We start from the raw sequence: 25,000 nt of genomic DNA on the forward strand, positions 1-25,000 counted from the left end.
TCAATGCCAAATAAAAACTTCAGAACCATACAATATTATTTAACATATGAAGTAAATGCCACCAAAACTGAAAAATTATATTATTATACATGCATTACATTATATTACAATTATAATATAATATAATATAAACTAACACTTTATAATAAGGTTCCACTTGTTACTTGTAAGTATTAATTACTCTTTGTTAATGCTGCTTCCAACATTTACTAATGCATTATTAAAATCAAAAGTTATATCTATTAACATGGATCAACAGTTAATATAATAATACAGTAGAATACAGTATTTAATATGCATTAAATATAGTTAACAAATGGAACCTAATTCTAAGTGAGTTACTACGCAATCAATACATTATACGATGTTATTAGAATTGCAATTAAATGAATTTGATATTTTTATTTACAAGCACAAATTTAGTTTAAATGACTGTTGCAAAAGTGTGTTAATTAATGTTCAGGTCAGTCTGTCGATTCAAACATTTTAACTTCGAGGGGTTTTGTATTTTAAGCAAACCGGCAACGCACTGAATATGTTTTCTCGCAAAGAAAACCGCATTCTTGGTCTCTGCTGCGCACGTGGAATACATTCACATCTATACGATGAGCTTCGGCAGCCGTGTAAGAAGTCTTTCAGACGCAAGCACTGAACGGCGCTTAATTGAATCAGCTACTTTATGTTAGCACCTCGTCTCTCTCTGGTTACGTCATCAGAGCGGTATCTCGGCTGTAACTCGACGACTTGGTTTCCTTCGCGCTGGTATATGCGATACACTGGAATCCGAAAAGAGGAAAAACAAGATCGGCGTTCTCCGAGAGGTAACTGGAGACCTCAGCAGAAAGCTCATCAGGCCTGACCTCTCTCTCTCTCTCTCTCTCTCTCTCTCTCTCGTGACCCTGAACCCGACCAGACGACCGGACACCTCTCTCCTGCGCTAACGGCACGCATGCGTTCAGAAGAGTCTGCCCCGTCGCTCTTGGAACCTACGGAGGCTCTTGGCAGCTCTGGACGAGGGGGGCTTCTCTGGGGCCGGAGCTCTGCAGAGAACCGCGGGAGTCGGGGAATAATGGCCAGTGAGGAGACTCTTTGTGTGGGCTTTAGCTGCAGGGCTCAGGGGGGCACTGGGGGTTTTGTGTGCTAGCTTGGCCTCTGTGAAGCTAGCCTTTCCACCCAGCCTATTGATACTTGCCCCTCTCTCAGAGCTGAGCTCTTTAGCACTGCCCAAATAGAGGGATAATAGCCTCACTACGAGCCCTGAAACCAAGAATGGTTCATAGCTCTTTCTTTTTCTCTCCCCTCATTCTTTGGTCTCAGGCGGTCAGATCAATGACTCTTACATGCTTGCAGCAGTAAATACCCTCGAGGATGTCGCTGGGGAATTTGGAGCTTTTTTTTCATCCACGACTAGCTGAGATTGGAAACTAGGGCTGGTCGAGTTGTCGTATACATGCATTCAATTTAGTTTGAGGTGTCAGATCGTTTTGATAGGTTTCTGTTTGCCCATTAGGGTTTCATAAGAAGCCACCCACCGGGTGTCATGACATCTGAAATGTCGGAAGAGTTAGGGGTTCAATCAAAATGTATTCGTGAAAGGCCTTGCATTGCACTTTCCATGCTTTGATGATTCAGGGGTGAACCGATATCAAAATTCAGGCCAACACAGATAAGCCAACGAAAACGTTATGGGAAATAATTGGCCAATACTAAAATTCCACATTATTCTGCCAAAATAAATGAAAAACAAAGCATTAAATACTAGTATTAAAAGATTCTGTTCATTATGAATTGTGGCATCAAAGCAAATGTAGGCATCACATATTATTTTATATGAAAAGCATGTTAAATTTGGCATGTTAAAATATTTTGGAATGGTTTTAGGATCATTCTTTCTTTAGAATCTTCAAAAGTCTTTTTGTTAAATCAACTGAAAGCATGTCCTTGTTGAATAACACTGAACGAATCCTTCTAAGAGGAAAAAGTTATAGACCCCAAACTTTGAATGAGTGTACACTATTCATGAAAATATTTCTATTAGAGTTTTCCTATCAATTTTATATATATATATATACATACACACACATTTTTATAGTATATATATATATATATATATATATATATATATATATATATATATATATATATATATATATATATGCATATATGTTACTATTAATTGTCAATAACTGCATTCAAAATAGAGTTCTGTTTACATAATAAATATACACAGTACACATTCATATATTATGCATATATGTACTGTGTGTGTGTGTGTGTATATATATATATATATATATATATATATATATATATATATATATATAAATATATTATATAAAATATTTACGTTTTCACATTTCTATTCCTCTATTTTATGTATATTTGACAGCATTAATTTGTCTAAAACTATATATCCAAACACATTTATTGATATATACACTCGACTGTACACAGGTCGTCATGCAGGCAGTCTTCCCACCACACCCACAGTAACTCGCCGCAGTATTTGTCCCGTCCTGTCTCCCGGTGTCTTGTCATGGGAGCGCCACCACATTCTGTTGCGCAAACCTCGCGCTGTGTTTCACACCTCTCTTTCTTCCCTTGCTTGCTCTCTTTAACCGACACACTTAAGCATGTTTGGAATGCTATTGTGAAGTCTTCGTGATTCATCCCCAACTGTAAATATTGACTATGGCAGCCCTTAAGGGGGAGGACGAGCCTGAGAAAGCTGTGGGATGACTGGTGCCCGGCCCACTCCAGTGGGCACCACGGATTTCAGACCCCGCAGGCTTAAAGAAAGAGTTTGCAGACCACAGGGTGGGTCAAAAAGAGTTTACAAGTATCTTTCCCATTACCCCTCGGCACTTTAGAAGACTTGCTTTTTTAGAAAATCTACCATAGATTCACCTACCATCGGACATGCGCAAGAAAGAACCGTGACCCTGGACCACAAAACCAGTCATAAGGGTCCATTTTATTTTAGATGAACCTAAATAAATAAGCTTTCCATTGAACTATGGTTTGCTAGGATAGGACAATATTTGGTTGAGATACAGCTATTTATTTAAATATTGAGAAAATTGCATTTAAAGTTGTCCAAATGAAGTTAGCAATGCACATTTTGGTTTTGGGAGTCCCCAACAACAGTCTGACATGTATGCAAGTTCAAAAACCCTCTTATTTTTTAAAACCCTTCCTTTGCGTGACGCTAATCCGCAGTGATTGGTCGATTGGTCTTATTTTCATCTCATTATGACACTAAAGCCTGATAAAGCAGCGTTTGTGAGCCAGTGCGGGGAAACCACTATTTTACCGCTCAAAAAGCGCCACCTAGTGGTGAAGAATGAATTTACATTTTCAGACCATTTCAGACCAACCAAAAAGACCAACAAGTGACGTCAACATGAAATGGCTTGGGATTCATTTTAAAAACGTCTTGTTTCAATGATACAGAGTCGACAGACACAAAAAACTTTATACATGATGAACTTTTAGCTTTAAAACTCTGCAATGTGTTTTCGTTCACTTAGAGCTATGTTACACACCGCATCAAACGATCATTTTTACAAATCCATAATAGTCTTGATATATTCATTGTAGGAAATTTACAAAATATCTTAATGGAACATGCTCTTTTCCTAGTATCCTAATGATTTTTTGGCATTAAAAGAAACATATATCTATTGCTACAAATATAACCATGCTGATTAAGCCTGCTTTTGTGCTCCAGGGTCACAATTGATCCCATAACATGGACATCAGGTAGCTGTGCCAAAAGTACCGACAGTATCTAACAATTTAGCAAACATGAAAGCCTCATTGTGCCGTGAAATAAGAGTGCAAATGAGGACCAATGATCTTGATTTTCTCACAAAGATAACCGTGCACGCACACACACAGCATGTGGGAGATAAAGTGAAATGAAAGGGCGTGAGGGGAGAGAGGTCAAGTGCTAATGATGCTGGATAAGACACGAGAGCCTCAGAAGAAAGAGCACTTCAAAGCACCCCCTTCTCTGAGTGTCGGTGTCCACAAGGAAAGGACAAAAACGTAGGGCTTTGAGATGGCAGCAGGGGTGGACAAAAAGAAGTGTGAGAGAGAAACAAGAACAAGGGTGTAGACAGGAAATGGGACAAGATGGTGAACAAAAGCCCGGGGGGGAAGGAGATGGAAACGCAGAGGTAGAGGACGGCTGGGGGTCGGGTTCGGGTGTGAAAGCGTCGAGGTGAAGCCTAAAAAGGCCTGAGAGAGTTCCTGTGTCAGCGCCACCCCTCCTTCCCTCGCGTTCTGCTCGGTCCCGCTCAATTCCCCAGGGCCAGAGGCTGTCCCTTTGCAGTCTCCTGTGACACAGTCATTATGAGTGTGGGAACCGAATCTGTCCCTCTCACAGTGCCCCCGCGAGCCTGTCGCTCCGCCCCGCCTCGGTCCACCATCACCCCCACCGACTCCCTGATATCTCTGAGAGCCGGACCCCAGTAACCCCCTCCTTCCACGCAACAGAGCCGCTATCTCCCAGAGCAGAGCTGTCCGTCCCGGTTTCTGTCAAACACCCTCGACCCCCCCGCACGTCCCAATCACGCTCCATCCCTGACGCTATCTCCTCCCGATAACCATGGGAACCGTTCTGTGGGAACCGGCTGGACCGGACCGGCTCACCAAAATAGATGGCAAGGAAGAAAAAAAACTAAACAGTGAGAAAGAAAATGAGAAACACCTCCCAGAGGGAGGTCTTAAACAGACGGATAGAAGCAGGTACGAAAGCTGACCAATCAGGCTCTGGCAGGGAAAGGTTGGGGTTGCTTTGATTTTGGGCCACTGTGGCTTTGGGGCCGTCGGTGTGCCCTCTCTTTGTAATGGAGATCTTCAAAGCGAGCAGGAAACTATAGATCAAACACCACGGCTTTATCCGATAAGAGGTAATCAACATATCCCAGCATGCTTTGGTTCGCTAATATTGCGCGTTCAGAGGATATCACTGGGGAATCCCTTTAAAAGGTGAAGCCTTCCTCGTGTGCAAGTTCCTGTGAGAAAACCCACTTTCTTTGGTTGCTGGAGGGAAAGGGAGAACGCGAGAGCGTGCATCTTTTCTTGTCTGAATTTGGTTTTTCCATTCCAGTTTTATTCGCCGTCGCTCAGCAGTCCCCGGCCCTTTCCCAAGCCAGAGAGGCTGACCCCAGTGTCCGTATACCTCGTCTGTCCCACGGGGGGCTGCTCTTCGACCCTTCCCACCCCTAACTGCCCAGCACTCCCAAAGCAAACAGACTTCCAACCCTCGATAACATCAGCCGGATCAGACACAGAGGAAGCACTGCCAGCCTCGGCTGACCCCCGTTCCCAAGCCCGACTCGAGCGCAGTGCGTCCCAATACTAATAAATGACAAAAAAAGAACTAAATATCTCATGCTTAGCACTACTTTAGGACTTTCTCTCACCACACACACAGACACACTATGGGTCGCCAGTCTTCCCCTCATTAACACACACACACACACACACACGGAAACAAACAGTAGCAGTGGGGTTCCAGGGCTGTTATAGCTTGACAGGCTTCACTGGGGGTCTCATTTAAGACGTTGCAAGTGCACAGAGCAGCCATGCAAAAAGAATCCATACCACTATTAGCTACAGTATATATAACAACCTTATTAACCCTAGAAACCGTTCTTCAGTCTGCGAGCGCTAGTCAGAAGCACATCCATCAAAATCTTGTTTCAAACCGTGCTTGTGTGATTTAACGTGGGAGGCATAACGGCCCATTTAAAGTCACCTATTGTTCTTAAGACGTATGACAAATGCATTGGGGAAAGTGAACTTGGCCAAATTGCTCCTAAAGTGATTTTAGTAAATGTATGAAGTCAGCTCCCTTAAAGTTCACACACGCACAAATATTTACCCTAGTGAATAATAAAGATACTAAAAAGCATTTATTTTATGTAGTATAAGTAGACTACAAACATTTACACATTTTTGTGCTTTTTAAATACCATTTTTAGGAATTTTTTAGTAAACTGCTATACTATTTTTTACTTAATACACTTTAATTGTGTGGAAGTAGAGCTAAAGTCCAACTAAAGATGTGTTTAAGTATATCTGATTGTGTTAAAGTATACTTCAGGTAAAATCCATTTTAAGTTTAAAATGAAGAAATGTGCGTCGTGCACAAGTGGTACAACAAATAAAGGTTAATTATATATTTTTTTTAAATCAGTGAATCGAGTGATACTTTAGATTTGAACTACACTTAGCATGAAATAAATGTATTTTTGATGTGGTGCTTAAAAACAAAGCTTTTGTTTTAAAACTGTTCATTTGCAAACCATAATTTCACTCCTAATGTCAAAAAAAGTGAAATTCTGACGTTCAAGCTGCTCCGTTACATAAGAGAGCAACAGGGGCTAACCTTAAAAACATCTGTCTTGCCCTGAAAATATGCTTTCTATATTATTTGTTGCTAAGGCAAGATTACAGAAAGGGCTATTTGTTCAGAGTAAGAGAACCGGTGAGATAAACAGAGCCTAATCTAGATGACCAACTAAGCCCCATTTAGCTGCTCAACCAAAGCAAAGTAGGGTAGCGTTAACATTGGCCATTCTGCAGAACTACAGGGAATCCAGCACGTAGCCCCGCGCTTTAAAGACACGCTGTGCAAGTTCATAAAAAACGACTGGAGATAAAAACGGGCTTGAATGATAGCTTGCGGAAAAACATAACTCTCTACAGTCTGCAAAAACATGGAAATTCGTAGATAAATTTTGGGGATTGGAAAAGCTGACAGATATACACACATGGTGACACGGTCGGTCTCTTTTTCATGGTAAATCATGGACACACATGATGATTTCCTCCTACACACACACACACACACACACACACACACACACACTCCATTCATAAGAATGACCGCATTGAGCAACCTTCCCTAAGTACAGCTCATAAAAATGCCCATCGAGGCTCACTTTCACACATGCAACTATTAGGGAGGGACGGAGAGGACGGTGGTTAAAAAGTAAGAAAATAAATAAATTAAAGGAGATATTAGCAATGCTGTGGTTTTGTAATGTCTGCTACATGCATGCAGTAATCATTCAGTACAGTCCTGTGGTATTACCTTCTGACGCCATCAAGTTGCCCAAACTTAAATTTTGCTCATATCTCTTTATTTTGCCGTTTTGAGAGGTGACCTACATGCTTGCGGCTGTGAAACAGATGACAAGCTGACATGCTCGTGCTGCAGTTCTAAGCACGTTTCGCCCTCCAGGTCTCCTAATCGTTCACATGACGGAAAACTATGAAAAGCAAGCGCAATCCAGACTTTCAGAACCGTGCAGAATCTGTACACTTTATATAACTCAGCGCACAGCTTTTAGGACGCTCCGTTTGAGGTGGGCACTAATGCAAAACATGCGTCATCTTCCGCTCCGGTTTTCTTCTTCGAAATTGAGATTTTTACATTATCTTAAAGCTGAATAAATGAGCATCCCATTCATAAACGCTAGGATAGGACGATATATGGACGATACACAACTATTTGAAAATATGAGGGTGCAAAAAAATTAAATACTGAAAAAAATCGCCTTTAAAGTTGTCTAAATAAAGTTCTTGGCAATGCATATTACTGATCAGAAATTAAGTTTTGATATATTTATGGTGAAAAATATACATTAGTGAAACATGATCTTTACTTAATATCCTAATAATTTTAACAATAATTTTTTCCATAATTTTTACCCATACAGTTTATTTTCGCCTATTGCTATAAATATATAACATTATATATATATACACATATATATAAATATAACAGTGACTGTTTTTGTGCTCCAGGGTCACAAATAAAGACGAAACTGTCCATTAAATGAATATTATATAATATTAAATGAAACTATATTAAATGAAGTGCACTTTGAAAGGCTAAAAGGCCAAAGCAGAATTCAAATTTCAAACTGCATCACGACTATATACTATATATATATATATATAACACGAATATCAGGCACCAGTTTGATTTTGTGCTTTCTATTATAACATTTGCAAACATCTGTTGCCTCGGTCAGCGGACACCGCCTGTATTTTAAAATGCGCTCTTCCTCGTTTAAAGAACGCTATTCTGCCGTATTTGGTAAACCCAGCGGCGGATGTTTAGAGCATCAAATGACAGAAGGTTAATACCATGACAGAAGGCTAATACTGAAACATGACAAGGCGGCACCGATTTCAGACAGTTTAGAGAATTCCTGAAGGGTACCGCACATAAAGGCGCGCACGCACACACACACACACACACACACACACACACACACACACACACACACACAGACTTTGTGTTTGCGCCTGAGCTTCTTTTCCGACACACATATTTGCGCGCTGTATGGAAGTGATATATGGCTCTGTCGTTCGGTGAGGTGAAAGAGTGCGGCCCCTCCTCCCTGTCTGCCCCGGGGCCAGTTCTCATGACATCATCGCGGCACAGGAATGCTCTCAAGCAGAAAGCAGCGAGAGGAAGAGCTCATTTCATCTCTCGCTCTCTCTTCCTCTCTCTCATTCCATTCCTATCTCTTTCTGAAAAGATCCGTCAATCATTTACCCTCCCTTTCCCTTACTTGGGAAGAATTCTCCCTCTTCTTTCTTTGTGTGCGTGTCTTATGTTCACTGTATTTTTTTCTTTTTGCCGGAGCAAGCATCACTTTTACGGCTTTCGACAAAATCTCAATTCCGAAATACTTCGTTGCGCAACTTCATTAACCGATGAGCTCTGTTATTATTAGTTTTTCAGCAAAGGTGGATGTTAAAAGCGGGCTTTCTGGGGGCAGAGGGGACATTTAGTGGGATTTACTAGCCAGCTGTGAGTTTATAGCTGTGTGTTAAAAGGGAACTTCTGGGATAGTCTACGGATAGGATTTTAGGCATGCAGACGGTTTTGATTGCCTTGTTTCGACGCCGCGAAATGTTTTACAAATAAAGTTCAGTATGTTAAATGTTAAGCTTATAATTTAAGTACTTACAAGACCTCTTCACCGGAAACTTGTGTTACTTGAGTTGGGTTTTACGATCTGAGATACATTTCACTGTTTTGTATGTATGTGTATGCCGTAAATAAAATTTGAATTTGATCTTCACCTGGGATTGCTTTTCTAGGCGGATGAACTTTTAGATTTCCTGTAGTTGTGGCCTTTTCGGTTTAAACAGTGCTTTCAAAAGCTGAAAATCCTCTATTTGCTCACACTCAGGCCAACATATGCAGACGACATTTTTCTTTAATGGTATGGTCAAGATCATTTTTAGCTGGTGATTGATTCTAAGTTAGTGGCTGCGTCACTTTTTCGTAAGAGTGACTGGCAACACTTTAATAAGCAGTTGCTTTCCAGCTTAACACAATGGCTGCATAACATATTCTACATTCCTAAACTTAACTGCTTCCTTACTAATTATCATTAAGGAGTTTAAGAAAGTCATATTTAATGGTTTGTGAATGGTGAGATTCGGACCTTAAAATAAAGCGTGACTGAATGAGGCTGCAGTTATAGCTATAGGGTATAGTTTACAGGTAAATGTTAAAAACGATGCTCAGTTTTGATCTTTTCACTTCGTAAATCCTCAGTTTTTTAAATGAAAAGCCACATGTATTCATTTTGCGTTGCCTGACGTGCTTTTTTGACTCTTAAAGTGACAGCACAGTTTCAGCTAATCATCTTCTTTAGCGTTCCACCGAAGGAAAAAAAACTCATTTTGATGCAAATTTTTATGCGTGCGCTCTTCCATTAGTTAACCCAAAAAAATTTTTTTTCCAAATCCGTAAGAACTTTAGCACACAAATTGAGATCTTTCTGATAAAGTTGCATTGCTGACGTCAATGCAACTGAAATGTTCAAAATATAGTAAGGACATCGTTAAAATAGTCCATGTGACATCAATGTCATGAAGCTACGAGAAAACAAAAATAATGATTTTATGCAACAATTTCGCATCAGTCTCCAACACCTCGTAACAAAGTGCATGCATTGTAGTCTATGCAGCGTTTAACCGCACGAATTTACACGCAATTAAACGAACAGCTCCACGTCAGCTCAAAAATATGCAATTCGAAAATAACCGAATTGGTCAGAGGTGACCCAACGCTTACGCTGGAGCATGCATAAAACATTAAAACGAAGATTTATATCATCTGTGCTAACGGACAGCGTACCGCAGATGTTGTCCACAGACATCAAGTTGAAAATAAGCCAGATTATTTCTTTAATACTCTGCGACACGGACAGAGGCAGCTGCGTGTGTGTGTGTGCGCCGCGCGGTCAGCACGAAGCGCGGAAATTACGCACCATCTGAAAGTATATTTAGGAAAAGTCCAAGTAAGGGTCCCTCACTGTCTTTCTGTCGGCAGCAGCAGGAAGCAGCTTGGCTCCGACACAATGGCTCACATCAAACGGCGAGGCTCTGCGCTGCGTTACCGACACACACATACACACCAGTGCCAGTCAGGCCAATCAAAACACGGCGCGCGGAAAGCACAAACAGATCTAGGCAAACAGGACATTCCAGCTGCCGGGTGCTACAGATTCCTCACCGCGGCTAATCGCAGACCCGGAGCGCGAGAGCGACCGCGGGTGCCAAGAGGAAATACGCTCCTATTATACATCACACACACACACACACACACAGAGAGAGAGAGAGAGAGGACTCAAAGTCACACACCCTGACCCTCTGTCCTCACAGACTGACCCTTTGCACCGGACACACAGACAGAAGTGCAAGTTTGCAACTCTTTCTGACAAAATATGACACATCCGGGGTGTGAGAGCTGGATGAGGTTAACCAAACCGCAACGTTCTGTAACGGTTTACTGGGAGGAAAGATGCAAGACCGCCGTGACGAGTAACACCGAGCGTAGAGTGAACGGCTTCGGATCACGTTTAATGGCGGTGAATGAGAGCTTGCTCAAACACACGCTAATAACTAGTCTTAGAGGTTAGTGGCATCTAATATTTTTTGAAGCAAGTTAACTAGATCAGTGGTTTTTTAACTTTTAACCAAACAACCTTTATTTTTTTTTTACTGAAATATATGTATACATACACACACACACACACACACGTAACTTTTTTTTTTTTAAAACAACAACAACAACAAAAAATTAAAAAATACACTTATACGAATAATGTCCCAAATTATTATTAAAAAAAAAAAGAAAAGAAAAAAGAGGAGGGGGAGGTTTATAATAAAGTAAAAATAAATAATTCAATTTATAAAAAAATTCTAATATACAAACGCTTCAAATTAATTAAAATGTTAAAATCATTTATATTTTAAAACATTAATAATACAAAAAAGCTATTTGTGCTAAAACAAAACCTATTAATAACCTTATTCTCCAGACAAACATTTGTTAACGTTAATAATCTAAAATTAAGTTTTGATATATTTATGAAAGCAAAATATCTTCGTGAACGTAATCTTTACTTACTATCCCAATGATTTTTGGCATAAAAGAGAAATCGATAACTTTGATCAGTAAATGATGGCTATTGAAACACATATATATATATATATATATATATATATATATATATATATATATATATATATATATATATATATATATATATATATATATATATATATAATATATTTGCTATTGTTTTTATGCTCAAATTATTTGGCGGCACAACAATTTTCAATTAGAAATGGCTAGTAAATTTCTAAGCAATTACAAAGCAGCAGCAAGTAACACATTGAGTTTGGAAGTAATAAAAAAAAAAACAATCAATAATTATCAAATAACTCAAATATTTTAGGGTGTCGTGATTTCCAGCCAGCCTTTTTAAAAAAGTGATCATATCACAAATACTGGTAAATGCATAACAATTACTGTATTTAATCGAATTAATAAACAGATCTAAAAGAATTTATATTCTTATATTTTATATAATATATAAATATATTTAACGCATAAAAATAAGAGGTTTCATAAATATATACATGCACGTATAAATATTCACTCATATAGAAAGACGTGATTAATCGTAGCCCAGATCTTGTTTTGCAGAAAAGATCATTGAAAAAGTTTCCTGCGCCTTTTAAATGACGTGCATCACATGCCCTCCTCCTCCCCTCCTCCTCCTCCTCCCTCCTCGTCTTTCAGTCTCCAACGAGCACAGATTCAATTATTCTCACTTTGACTTTCTCACTCGCACTTTCCCACACACACACACACACACACACACACCTCGTGTGCTTCGGGCTCTGCTCCGGTGCAGACAGCTTGTCAGTCAGTTTGTCAGATTGGCCCCAGAAACAGGAGCCACACACTCACACGCACACACCGCGCGGATCGCAGTGGGAAATATTTGGGATGGTTTCCCTCGGAATGTCTTGGCATGTCTGAGGAATGTCTCCCTGCTCTCGTCTCCTCTCTCTCTCTCTCTCTCCCTCCTTTTCCCTTTCCTTCTCAGGGGTCGGGGGAAAGCGGGAAAACGACAACTAAGACAACAAGCCTGTTTTCGAACTCCACGACCCAGAGTGGGGTTTTTTTTTTCCTTTCGTGAAAGTTAAACAATATCCGCAACCCATTTCACTTCTGCATTGTGCCGGGTCAAAATTTTCGGCAGGAAAAAAGCAGGGTTTGATTTACGGCGTTGATGTTGCGAAGTGTTTGGAAGGGACATAAGGGCCTGGTGATGTCAGAAGAAACGAAAAGCTGTTTCAGATGTGGAGCAAGATTTTATGAAGAATTGCAAACTTCCATATGAAGACAAAACTATCGTGCATCCACTTACTGGTTTCCAATATGAGTAAATATATTATGAATAATGAATAGCTCGAAGCACTATCATGGGTTCGATTTCCATTGAAAACAACATATAAATTTTACTTAAAGGGACGGTTCACCCAAAATGATGATTTGTTCACCCTCGAGGTGTGCTAGGTATATGTGGCTTTCTTCTTTCGGATGAATGCGATTACTTAAAATAAAACAAAAAAAAACAAGCTTTACGTTTAGAAGTGAAATAAAGCGCATCCAATCCATCCCAAAGCGCTCCACGCGGCTCCGGGGTCAGGGAAGGCCTTCTGAACTCATGCATTCGTTAAGTACATTATTTTCATAGTTTTAAATATGGATGTATTTACAAACGCATCGATTGGCGACAGGCCTTTATTAACCCCTCGGAGCAGTGTGGAGCACTTTTTTGGGTTTTTATAATTTCATTGCCGATATAAAGCTTGGTAGAGCAAGGACATTTTTACTTGAACTCTGAGACCGGGTTACACACACAGGGTTTAGATCAAACCAGGATTAGGCCATAGTTTAATTAAGACATTTAAGTAATTTATAAAAACATTACTGGGGTGCATCTTGAGATAAAGCCGCAGGTATATTATAAGGTCAGTCAGTTTAAACAGCTCAGACTCACATTTTAGTCTAGGACTAGGCTTAAGCCTTGTCTGAGAAAGCGGGGGTAAAAGTATTGGTCTGAAAGGAGACATATACACCTAGGATTGCTTGAGGGTGAGTAAACCATGGGCTGATGTTTAATCTCTTTAAATCACATAGGTCTACTATTTTTAAGTGACATAAAAAGTTCGCTTTGCATGCCGACTTGTTCTTCGGTGAAACAAGATGTGAAATTAAGCCTCAAGCCCCATAAATGCATTACCAACATGAATCTTGACCAGATGGTTCATCTCGGCTTTAAAACTCACTTTATATCGGTCTCAAAATGAGCTCGTTTCCTCTTAACACCGCGAACAATTCTCGTTCAAAGAACATACAATTTGTTCGTCACACACCGATTGGAAAAACACTAAAAACAGGGAGCATTACATGATCTATTAACTTTTATCTTTGAGGTTTGAATGATTTGTTTGATTATTGGATAAGAATGACGCCTTCATTTTATCTACTGCATGAAGAACGAATGAGAAAGTGTTTCTGAAGTGTAGACGGCACATTTGGAGTCAAAAGCTCCAAGGAAAAGAGGAACGGAATATGATCAATCAGCCAAGAGCGTTTTGCACACTCGCGCCGCTGCAGAAGAACCTCAGAGTCCTACTGTCTTCATTTTCTTCCCTTTTTCTCAGCCTTCTCTAGATCAAAGAGGCAAAAATGCTTCTTTCTAAACAGCCTCACACTCTTTCTCTTCCTCCCAGTCCTTATATTAAATCGCACGTCGTTTTCGGTTCCTCTTCACCCCCCAAAACCCCCGTTCACGGCATCGTGGGAACTCCTGCGCTAGTGCCACGGCAGCGTCTGCCAGACCATCAACCTGCTGGCCCGGCGTCTAAAAAAAGGTCGGTAGTCATCTGATGCTGCCGTATGAAGCTCATCGAGTAAACCTAGAAAGCCTGTCTCGGCGGTTTGGATGCCACAACGACGGAGGCACATTTGTGGAGAGTTTCCCAGAGAAATAGCAGGGATCAATTACTGGCCCTGTGAGTCCGATGGAATGGTATGAGAGAGCATGATAGCTGTAATCTGGTCATGTGTGAGGAATAGTAATGTATTACTGGATACCGGACAGAGGAGTGGCACGGGATATGAAGAACACAGTGTTGATTTTTAAGAAATCACGACCACGTGATCAGTTCCTGATTAAGCCAAGTACTACTGACTTTTAGTGACGAAGTGATTCAAACTATATTTTGGAACAAGAAATGAAGACTTTATTGATTTACACCAGTATGCAACTACCCAGAAAACCCTGTCAGTAGTAGATGCTGAGATATATATATATATATATATATATATATATATATATATATATATATATATATATATGTGTGTGTGTGTGTGTGTTTAAAAAAATAAAATAAAAAAATAAATAAAATAACTTTTATATACACACACACACATATACATATATATATATATATATATATATATATATATATATATATATATATATAATTTATTTATTTTTATTCATATTCCTTTATTCCTGACAGATATTTCTTTATTGTTCTCTACCGGCTTCCAGATGTTTGTCTCTTATGCTTGCCAAGGCTGTATTTATTTGAGCAAAAATACAGTAAATCTGTAATATTGTTTAATATTATTGCAATTTAAATTCACCAATTTTCTATTGCAAGACATTTTAAAACGTCATTTATGCCTGTGATTCAAAGCTGAATTTTCAGCATCATTACTCCTAATCGGTCTAATATGCTGAAAACCGTTGTACTGATCAATATTTTTGTGAAAACTGATTATTATAACATATTTATAATTTTGACGTAAAGTGTATTCTTAAACCGAAACACAGACAAAAAAGGGGCAACCGTATAGAAACCATAAAACAGTTAATTTCACTTTTTTGTGTACTACTTTATTTCTCTCCAAGAAATTCTCCATAACGCGTGTTATTCCATAGCTTTGATGACTTCACTATGATTTAAAAATGTGGCAAACGGTCATAATAAATAATAAGTAGGTGCGTTCAAACGTGTTAACAGTCATTCTAATGTATATGTTACTGAATAGAAAAATTCGATCAGATCGAGTCAGACCTCTAATCCATTTAGTGCTCTACAGACACTGTGGTGACACACATCTGAACTCAGCTTAGCCCTGATCCTGACTTAAACCTGTTGTGGACAGAGGAATTCACAGGAAGAGGCATTGATAAAGCAGTGAGAGAGAAAGAAAGAGAGATAGACTGAAAGCCAGAGAAAAAGAGAGGATTATGGCGGGATGGGCAGGGGAGATGTTAATGATTGGCAATGAGTATCAATGGGCCACACAGAGGGCTCCAGGAATGTCCCTCACAGAGCCGAGGGCCAAGTCACTGTTAATCAAAGGACTTTACAATCAGATAACAAAAGGGTTAACTTAGCATGGGTGGGCTTCCACATACCAGCCCCGAGGTGCACCTCCAAAAGCCCCCTACCACTTTTCCTGTCATCATACCGCCGTCATTATCACATTCCAATGCGTGCACCTCATTCAGACCTTAAAAATGACGTCGTTGCGTTTTCTAGCACACTTTGTTGGCACATTTTGTTTCGTGGAGGCGGATGAAACCTCGGGCGACAAATGGTGGAATGCGACGGATCGGGATCCGCTCAGGAAAGCTAGGTGGCCGCAAAATTGACACATTTGGCGAAACCACCACCCAAGAGGAGCTCGGATGACCTACGTCTGGACTAGATCTCTGGGCTCTGCCGTCCTCGCTGGCTGTAGGTGTGAGCTTGGCGTGGTAGAAACTGTTTTGACTGTTATGAGGTGTGTGGCACATGATACATGCAGAATTGAGTTTTTAGGACGTCGCATCAACAGCTTAATCGTTATGACATAAACAATAATAGGCTGTGCCAAGTATTAAGTATTAGTAAAGGTATAGTTCATAGAGAATTAACATTTTGTCATCATTTACTCACCCTCACATTGTTCCAAACCCATATGACTACTTCCCCACGCCGATCTTTTCTTTACAATGAAAGTGCATGGGGAAAACCAATCTTGAGCACCAAAAATGCACAAATGGGACGAAAAAAGTACCATAAAATCCATTTGGCATCACCATGTATAGTCTTTCAAAAGTCCACTTGAGGATCAGACCAAAATCTAGGTCAACGTTCATTGAAAAGAGCTCTCAATTCCCGTTTGCTTCGTCAAACTCGCTGCTTCACTATTCATCTCATGAGTTCATGTGAATAAATGTAATTAAAATGTAAGCGCTTTGGCAAAAAGGCAATATTCTTTATAAATTACTAAAGCTTTGGCATGTTCCTTTTTTATTTTACGCGACCTACTTTTAGTTATTTATGGAACTGGAACTCAACGTAGTGCTAAACATTTCTCCTTTTGATTTTCACGGCACATAGACATTCACACAAACCCTGAGTAGTTCGCATAATCTCTAGGGTAGCTGACTTACAAAAACATAAAATACCTAAGCTTATGGTGTAATGTCTTAAATACGTGTGACACTCGAGACTGGCTGAAGATTCAGTTTTACCATCACAGGAATAAATCACTTTTTTTTTTTAAATATTCAATGCAAAAGTTAACATTTTATTACAATTTTTTGGATTTTGAGCAAATTAACACAACCTTGGCGAGCCTAAAAGACTTCTCTCAAAGTCATTAAAACAATCTCACTGGCAATGTTAGCCCATTTTACTGGGCTTTTGAATCCAATCACAGTTAGTGAACAACTGTAGACCTGCAGTGGAGCCGGAGGTGCAGCTCTAATGGAGATCAGGTATTACAGCAGGAATGAGTCAAGCACATATCTGCCTCCATCTCTCCCTTTGTCTCACACCCTAGTCTGTCTCTCCCTTTGTTTTTCCTCTGTTATCTCTCGCTACATCTTTCTGCCTGTCCTCTCTTGTAGGGCTCTCTCTTCTCACAGTCTCCTTTCCCATCAACCCTGCACTTTCCACTTATTCACCTCATCTTTTGATCATTGTATTGGCGTCAGTCAGTATTACATTGTGTAGCGTTTGCATCACTTTCCCTAAAGAAATGTAGTTCGTTTTTTAAAACACAACAGCGATACGGTTTTTGATGTGGACATGACTTAAATCTTAAATCGTGTGGTTTTCTGACGAGAGTTCTATTGCGATGTTTCTAAGCAATCGTCATAATTTTAGTCCGTCATAAATACTCTTTTGACTTGAACTAGTAATCTATAAGCTAGCAACCACCAAGAATACCCTAGTAACAAGAATGCTAGGTAGATACCTAAGATATGCTCTTTTGTCATCTCGCATTATTTGCCTTGTTTGCATATAAAGGGTAGCAGCAAAGGTCCAATGATAGAGCCCTGAGGGACACCACATGCTATGTAGCTTTGTGTTGTGATTTTTCAAAGCAATCTCTCGTATGATTTTAGCCTGTCACAGAAAACATTTTGAGATGAACTGCCAATGGTCTCCTAATAAACATATCAGTGCTAAATATGACTATGCACTTTTTTGTCATTATTCTTTCTTATAAGTTATTTCTATATCCCTCTGGTAAACGGTTATTTTCTTTATCTTTAGTCATTGTCTGAATTATCACATATGTGAAAGGAAATGCCTTCTGTTCTTTTGAAAACAGCAGTGGCACATCAAGCCAATGATTCACAGGAGAAGTGTCACCAGAGAAGCCCTCTATCTCCTTGGGCTTCCTTCCGGACTCATAACTTTTAACGTCTGCAGATAAGACACGAATGTCGAAAAACAGGGGGGCACTTCGGTTCAAATGTTTAGGTATGTCACTATTCACAATGGAATTCCAAAATGATACGGACGTACAGAATTCATGACGCAAAACGCTGGTCATTTCCTGTAAGATCTTTAAAAACAAACCTCGTTTCACTATTTTGTGATTGGCCGTTCCACTCCTCTAAAGGCTCATTTTTGTGGTATTAGTCACTATCAAGAGGTCAGGAAAGAATGTTTGCATTTTTTCTTTCCTTTAACTACTGCAAACAAAAAAAATATGAATGCAGGGAACGAGGTTTCCGTTCTGGTGATGCACAACTGACCTGGCATCGGCTAAAGATGTCTGCAGGGGTAAGGTGGACGTGGAAATGTCTGAGAACGTGCACAGCCTGGTCGCGGGCCTTTTCTGAGCAGTCCAGTGTCAGGCAGCGGCCCTCTCCCACCTGTGAGCGTAGCTGTTCACACGGACACACACCGTAAGTGCACAGGTTTTTTGGTAAGCAGACTGGGGCTCTGTACTAAAACCTACTGAGCCGTCTATGAAAATAAACTACCTACATCGGCAGTAGGGTGCAAGACAGCTCACAGAGTTTGCATGTCTCTCAACAACTCAAACACACACTTACTGTTTGATAGGGCTGACCTGCGGTGAGAATGACACGACCTTCAGCACGAGCCAGCTGGAAGAGAGAGCATAAAAAAAGACTGCAAGTTACTTAACAATATATTAATTCCCATTGCTATTTATTCCAAATAGCAATAGACTCATTTAGTTGTGCTTTGACACTACTAATAAATTGCTAAAAAAGAGGACACCAATAAACTTCAGAAGGACTTTTGGCTCAATTTCTTTGCAGCCAAATACAACAACATCTGTCTTTATTTAACTGTAGGAGACTTTATGGGGCTGTTGAAACTTGACAATAACACTAATGTATGTAGATCTAGGAGCCTAACTTTGGCATGCACTTGTTTTAGTTTTTGTTTTGCATTATAGTGTGGCTATATACAGGTTAAACATCAAAGGTCCAAGGATCGAGCCCTGAGGGACACCACATGCCACAGATGTCCTCTCAGGTTTTAAGTTACTTATTCTTTCAGAATTTGATCTGAGACAGCTGAGGAACATCTTATAAAAGACCTATGAAGATTAAAATTAAATTTAACTCAAATGGTTATGTCAAACGTCAACAGCAGCTGACTGATTGTTTCACCTCTGCTGCTACTTTGTGGTCATCCGTGTTTTCCAGCATCTTAACATCTACTCCGAGACAGCGCAAAAAACGTCCCAGACCCTGTAGCATGTTATCACAGACCACTCGCAGCTCTGGTGGTGTGATAGTGGGCCCTTCATAGCCCGAATTCATCTTTAAACAGTCGTCCATAGAGTGGGTCTCATTCGCCTTCTGGCGAGCCTGAACATTAAAACACACAACAAAAATCATTGGTGAAGATCAAATTACTTGATCACTCTGTAACCTAAACTGCTGTAAAGATTGTGATTCACTACAAAGCATAAAGAGATTGTGGAAAAAATTTTGGACAGGTCACACAGCATTACAGGATATATATTTTTTTCATGGTTCCTTTGTAGTAAAGTATAAATTATGCATTAAATATATAGCAGTTTTAAATTACAATACAATCAATAAATATATAAAGGAGAAAATATATATATATATATATATATATATATATATATATATATATATATATATATATATACACACACACAACATATTTTAAAAAAATTAATAATACACAAAGTGACATAAAAACCCTACAAAAATAAACCGTTTTGAATGTTTGCCACATTTTTAGTTGGATCCCTTTATTTTTTTCACCATAAAAACTGTTCATGTTCTCATCAGCTATTTTTATATTGAATTTTATGACAGTAACTATGACAACGGAGCAATTTTCAAAACGGCAGGCTCATAAAAAGCACAGTGGACAGACCTCTCTTCTTTTAGACTGCTTGGTCTTCTCTTTGGATTTCTTTTCCTCGCGGCTCTTGGCCGGTTGGGCTGAAGGAATGGAGCGGAGGTCTTCTGGCAAAGCGAATGCCTTTGTGTCCCGCGAGAGGACGAGGTAGACATCCAGCAGGCAGTATGCATCAGTGGCTAAAAACAAACAAACATAGTCACAAAAAGAAAAATGAGAAGGTTTGAAAACTCCATCCCATTACTCGTGAACTTTGTGTTACCTGCATAGCGGAGTTGGCTGGTCCGCAGAGGTCGGCGTTCCCAGTTAGACAGCTGCTCGGTTTTGTTCAATGGTTTTCCTAATATCTGCTGTACTAACAAACTCAGGCCCTTCTCCGCTGGTCCATCACTCACTTCCACGGATCGACAGCCTTTGTTTCCCAACCAGCACCGTTGAAGCTGGGGAGGAGGCACAGGTCAATTGTTTAAATGGTTTTTAAAACCAATACATGGTTAGGAATATTCAATCAGCAACGGTTAGCTAGGGGTCGTTGGTAACAGCACCTCCTGATGGACATGAAGCAGGTCCAGAACTCCTTCCGTTTTCATTGGCTCTTCCCTGAGCTCAGGCCACGTGCTGCCCAGACTCCGAAAGTCTCCAGACATCCCATAACCTAGACACACGCATAAATGCTTTCCAAATATAAAGACTTACCACGTCCCCCCCCCCGACAGCCAACCCAAAGTCTACTAACACAAGAAACATGAAGAACATCAGAACATCGGTGGCTTAATTTGCCTAACGTTTCCTACCCAGTTTGAGGATGTTCTTGTCTGACAGCAGAGCTCTGATGAAGCTCACTGTGGCGTTGTGGTGACTGATGGCGTTAGCACAAAGGTCCAACAGAAACACCCGTTCCTGTACGGCCAGCTGGATCAGAGCCACACGCTGAGAGGACACCGTGCCAAAAGCGGCTCTCCATTCCATGTCTATTCCCACCACACAGCCGGTCTGAAGAAGAACGAGGAGAGACGGCTACAGAAGACGTAATGCAAAACAGGATCTTCTTTGTCGTTTGGAAATAATTACTAAACCGATTTCACAACATAAAAACTGATTTGACAATATAAACTACATCAATGCTCGGGTTAGCAGAGGTCTTAAAGGTACAGTAGCCAAGGGTTACCTTTAAAACAGCTTCTCTGCACTGCTTAACGTCATCTAATGACTCTACGAAGAGGACGTTTTCTCTGGGCAGAGGCAGCTGGTAGTATTTTTGCTGATCAGATGGAAGAGGTGTCCAAGATATGGCTGGGCCGCTCACAAAACACATCCCTCTAAGACAATATGACAGGGATATACTTGTGAGGGTGATGGTTGTGTGTGTGTGTGTGTGTGTGTGTGTGTGTGTGTATTTTGGCTCGTAAGCCAAAGAATCTTTGCAAACAGTGTCAAAAACAGACTTGTGTCAGAAGGTTTGCGTGAGGGTTACAGCAAATATTATTATTACTGGAATGGCAATCCTTTATAGGAGGTCTTCGCAAATATATTTTCTTAAGTCTGTGTGTGTGTGTGTGTGTGTGTACGTGTGCTTTTGATTTAACACTCACAGCTGCTTCTTGCAGGAGAGGCTCTGAATTTTGTCCCAGACTCCTAGGGGAAGCCTGTTTCTGGGTACGTTGTAATGTGCGGCCCACTGGGCAGCGGTCTGGAGGCTGCAATGTTTAACCAACAGCTGCACCAACTGAACCTGGAGCTCTGGATTGCCTTCAATCATGGCCTGAGATCCCAACACACACACTTTTTAAAAACCCAATCAAAACATTTAAGCGTTTCATTAAAACAGAATTAGCGTTACCTGAACATGGTCTCTCCAGTTCTCTTCTGACATGCTTTTCTGTCAAATAAACGTAACGTCTTGTAATGTGATTTCTGAAAGCACTAAATATTGGCTTTATTTTATTAATCGATATTTGAAGTAAAGCAACACTTACATTTTTTCCCACCAAAGTGGGAAACCTAAAACTTGCATTAGCTTTATTTTAAGAAAATGTATTTTATCAGGATAATTATTAATTATTGAATTAAAATTTTTTTTATTTATTTATTTGCTTGGCATTATCCTTTATTACTAGTAAAGTTTTAATAAAAACACTTTACTAATTGTTTCTAAATTAATAGCGAGCTGCAGAAATCATTTATAACAAATATTCTAAAAAATGCATTTCAATGCAGTTAATTATTAATCGTAATTATTTTACATTAAGAATTATATTTAAATCATAGTTACTAATTATTATTCACTGTACTTATATTATAGATTTGTAAAGAAAACTTGACCTTTTAAAGATAATTTGACCTTTTGAGTCAACGCCAAAGTTGTAAACTGTCAAGTGGTGCGACTCTAATATTTATAAATATTCTTATATATTTTTATTTGTAAAAACAAATATGCCTAATCTAAAAAAAACAATGAGTAAGATAAAGTATGCACACTTGAATATTATTTAATTTAAACAACCTGACAGCCTTTTTTTCACATTAGTCAAAACAAATGTTAGTAAGAAAAAAAAAAAAAGTTAACCTTCTCACCTCACCAAATGTTTTGTACATGAGAAACCTCAGCGAGTCCAGCTTCCTCTTATAGACGGAATTAGAGCACAGACCTACAGAGAACGGAGTGAACATCACACACACACACACACACACACACACACACACTCATGAAGCTACAGACGGAGTCAGACTCTCACACACCTGGATCGACGCAGAACTTCTCCATGAGTCTGAAGACGTGTTTACTGAGCAGCTTGGGCTGGATCTGGTCCGTCTGATGCTTGGAGAGGAACACGCTCGGATACTGACTGAAACCACATATTACGCATGAAAAGACAAGCATCGTAACACTAAAACGTACAGTAGAAAAGACAAAAATGATAAATGATGGATACATGACATGAAAGAATATACTACTACTACTACTATGAAGAAGAAGACTACAGCTACGTGTTATTTATTAATTGTGCACAATTTTGTGAAGTAAAATTGACATTTTATCAAGAAAATACATTTTATCAACAAAAAGTTGATGTCTGATTTTTAGTTAATAAATAATTAATAATAATAATAATAATAATAATAATAATAATTACAACAGTTCCATTAAGACATTTATTTTAGATAGATAATATAGGTATATTTAAAACAAATGTTTTAGGTTCAGCAATTTAGGTATTTTTTGTAGCTAATTTATTTTTTATTTATTTTAATTTATATATATATATATATATATATATATATATATATATATATATATATATATATATATATATATATATATATATATATATATATATATATGTATGTGTGTGTGTATATGATTATATATATATTAAATATTTATTTATTATAGTACATATTTCTTTTAAATATATAAATATATACTGTATGTGTGCATGTTCAAGATAAATATGCACAGTATTCACACATTATTTATTTTCTAGGAGATTAATTGTTTGACAGCACCAATTAATAGTTACGTTTCATTTACTAATAATGAATAAAATCAAATCAAATATTAAAAAAATATTTTTTGTACTGTAAAATATTTGGCAACTAAAAACATTTAGCACGACCTCCCTGAAAATTCTTAATATTATAAAGAGATATTTTCAAGCTGACCTGAGCAGTGTCTGGATGTTGAAGCGGGGCTCACACCAGGAGTCCAGCAGAGAGACCAGACGCCGCTGAAGATCAGGACGCTCTCGCACATACAGCTCCGCCAGAGACAGCTTGTCCAGCAGAATGAGAGGGACACACATCTGACCGCACACACAGAGGAGAGAGGATGAGCTGGACACAGTACAGGACCTGCTCCTCGTCCGGCCGGGTCAACTCACCTTCTCCAGGTCCAGATCGTCCTGCAGCTCCGCTTTCACACTGAACACCAACGCCTGTCACACACACACACACACACACACACACCACGTCACTACAGCTACGCTTCTAAATATTAGAGTTTTCAAGTATTCGTAATCAAAAAGACTGATGTTTCATAAAATAATAATTACATTAATCAATACATACAAAAATAATACATATGAATTCAATTGTAAATAAATATTTTTCTAACGTAGATTATTTTTTTATGAGACTACTTTATTGTATTTTTATGTATAATTTTTTTTTTTTATAATTTACACTGCAACATTATTTTATGACAAATAAAGAAAAAAAAAAAAAAAAAAATATATATATATATATATATATATATATATATATATATATATATATTTTTTTTTTTTTTTTTTTTTCCTTGGTTATTTTTCATAAAATTATGTTACAGTGTAAATTTAATAGCAGTACATGATTTGGGGAGCAATCTGACCTAGACATCAATTTTATTTCTACACTTAATGCCAATTTATTAGCTATCTTTTTAGAAACTTACTCAAAATTCTCACAAAAATATTCTCAATTAATGCGAGCCCTGAACTCTTGTTAAAGATCAACTATGACTTTTCTCTCAACAGATTCTTGATTTCCTGCTAACAGTTAATGGGTAGTTAATAGTTTAGGTGTTGGGTAGGAGTAGGGATGTAGAATAAGGCGTTAACATGTGCTTAATTACTACTAAGAAATAGCTAGTAACGTGCATGCTGATAATCAACTAATAGGTGTAACTGTAAAATAAACTGTTTAGAAAATAAAACTAATTTTGTACTATTTATTCCTATAATCGCTGGAAGATACTGTAAAAGTGTCAGTCAGCTGGTGACGACTTCCTCTCACCTCTTTGAAGCAGCAGCAGTCCTGCAGGAAGTCCACATGTTCAAGCAGCAGTGGTCTTTTCAGTGAGCTCAGCTGATAAATCTCCAGCAGGGGGTCCATGTACCCGGGATGAGAGTCTGTGAGGAGCCCCAGGGCCTTC

General features: G+C 39.0%; 1 protein-coding gene across 6 annotated transcripts in view; it reads right to left on the reverse strand.

Annotated features, from left to right (window-relative positions):
- exd3 (exonuclease 3'-5' domain containing 3) overlaps window positions 1-25,000 on the reverse strand; it is a 39,064-nt gene that overhangs the window by 5,758 nt on the left and 8,306 nt on the right. For all 6 annotated transcript variants that reach the window (XM_043250459.1, XM_043250460.1, XM_043250464.1 and 3 more), the window contains 15 exons: window positions 24,862-25,000; window positions 23,970-24,023; window positions 23,752-23,891; window positions 22,828-22,934; window positions 22,663-22,736; window positions 21,929-21,967; window positions 21,681-21,850; window positions 21,257-21,407; window positions 20,883-21,081; window positions 20,634-20,743; window positions 20,351-20,528; window positions 20,104-20,267; window positions 19,359-19,559; window positions 18,771-18,824; window positions 18,468-18,599 (listed from right to left, as the gene is read on the reverse strand). The exon at window positions 24,862-25,000 is cut by the window's right edge and continues 209 nt beyond it. In XM_043250459.1, the coding sequence (XP_043106394.1) occupies window positions 18,468-18,599; window positions 18,771-18,824; window positions 19,359-19,559; window positions 20,104-20,267; window positions 20,351-20,528; window positions 20,634-20,743; window positions 20,883-21,081; window positions 21,257-21,407; window positions 21,681-21,850; window positions 21,929-21,967; window positions 22,663-22,736; window positions 22,828-22,934; window positions 23,752-23,891; window positions 23,970-24,023; window positions 24,862-25,000 (1,912 nt within the window). The remainder of the gene's footprint in view (window positions 1-18,467; window positions 18,600-18,770; window positions 18,825-19,358; window positions 19,560-20,103; window positions 20,268-20,350; window positions 20,529-20,633; window positions 20,744-20,882; window positions 21,082-21,256; window positions 21,408-21,680; window positions 21,851-21,928; window positions 21,968-22,662; window positions 22,737-22,827; window positions 22,935-23,751; window positions 23,892-23,969; window positions 24,024-24,861) is intronic.

This window comes from Puntigrus tetrazona, chromosome 10 (genome assembly GCF_018831695.1).
Source record: "Puntigrus tetrazona isolate hp1 chromosome 10, ASM1883169v1, whole genome shotgun sequence".
NCBI classification, from domain to species: Eukaryota; Metazoa; Chordata; class Actinopteri; order Cypriniformes; family Cyprinidae; genus Puntigrus; species Puntigrus tetrazona.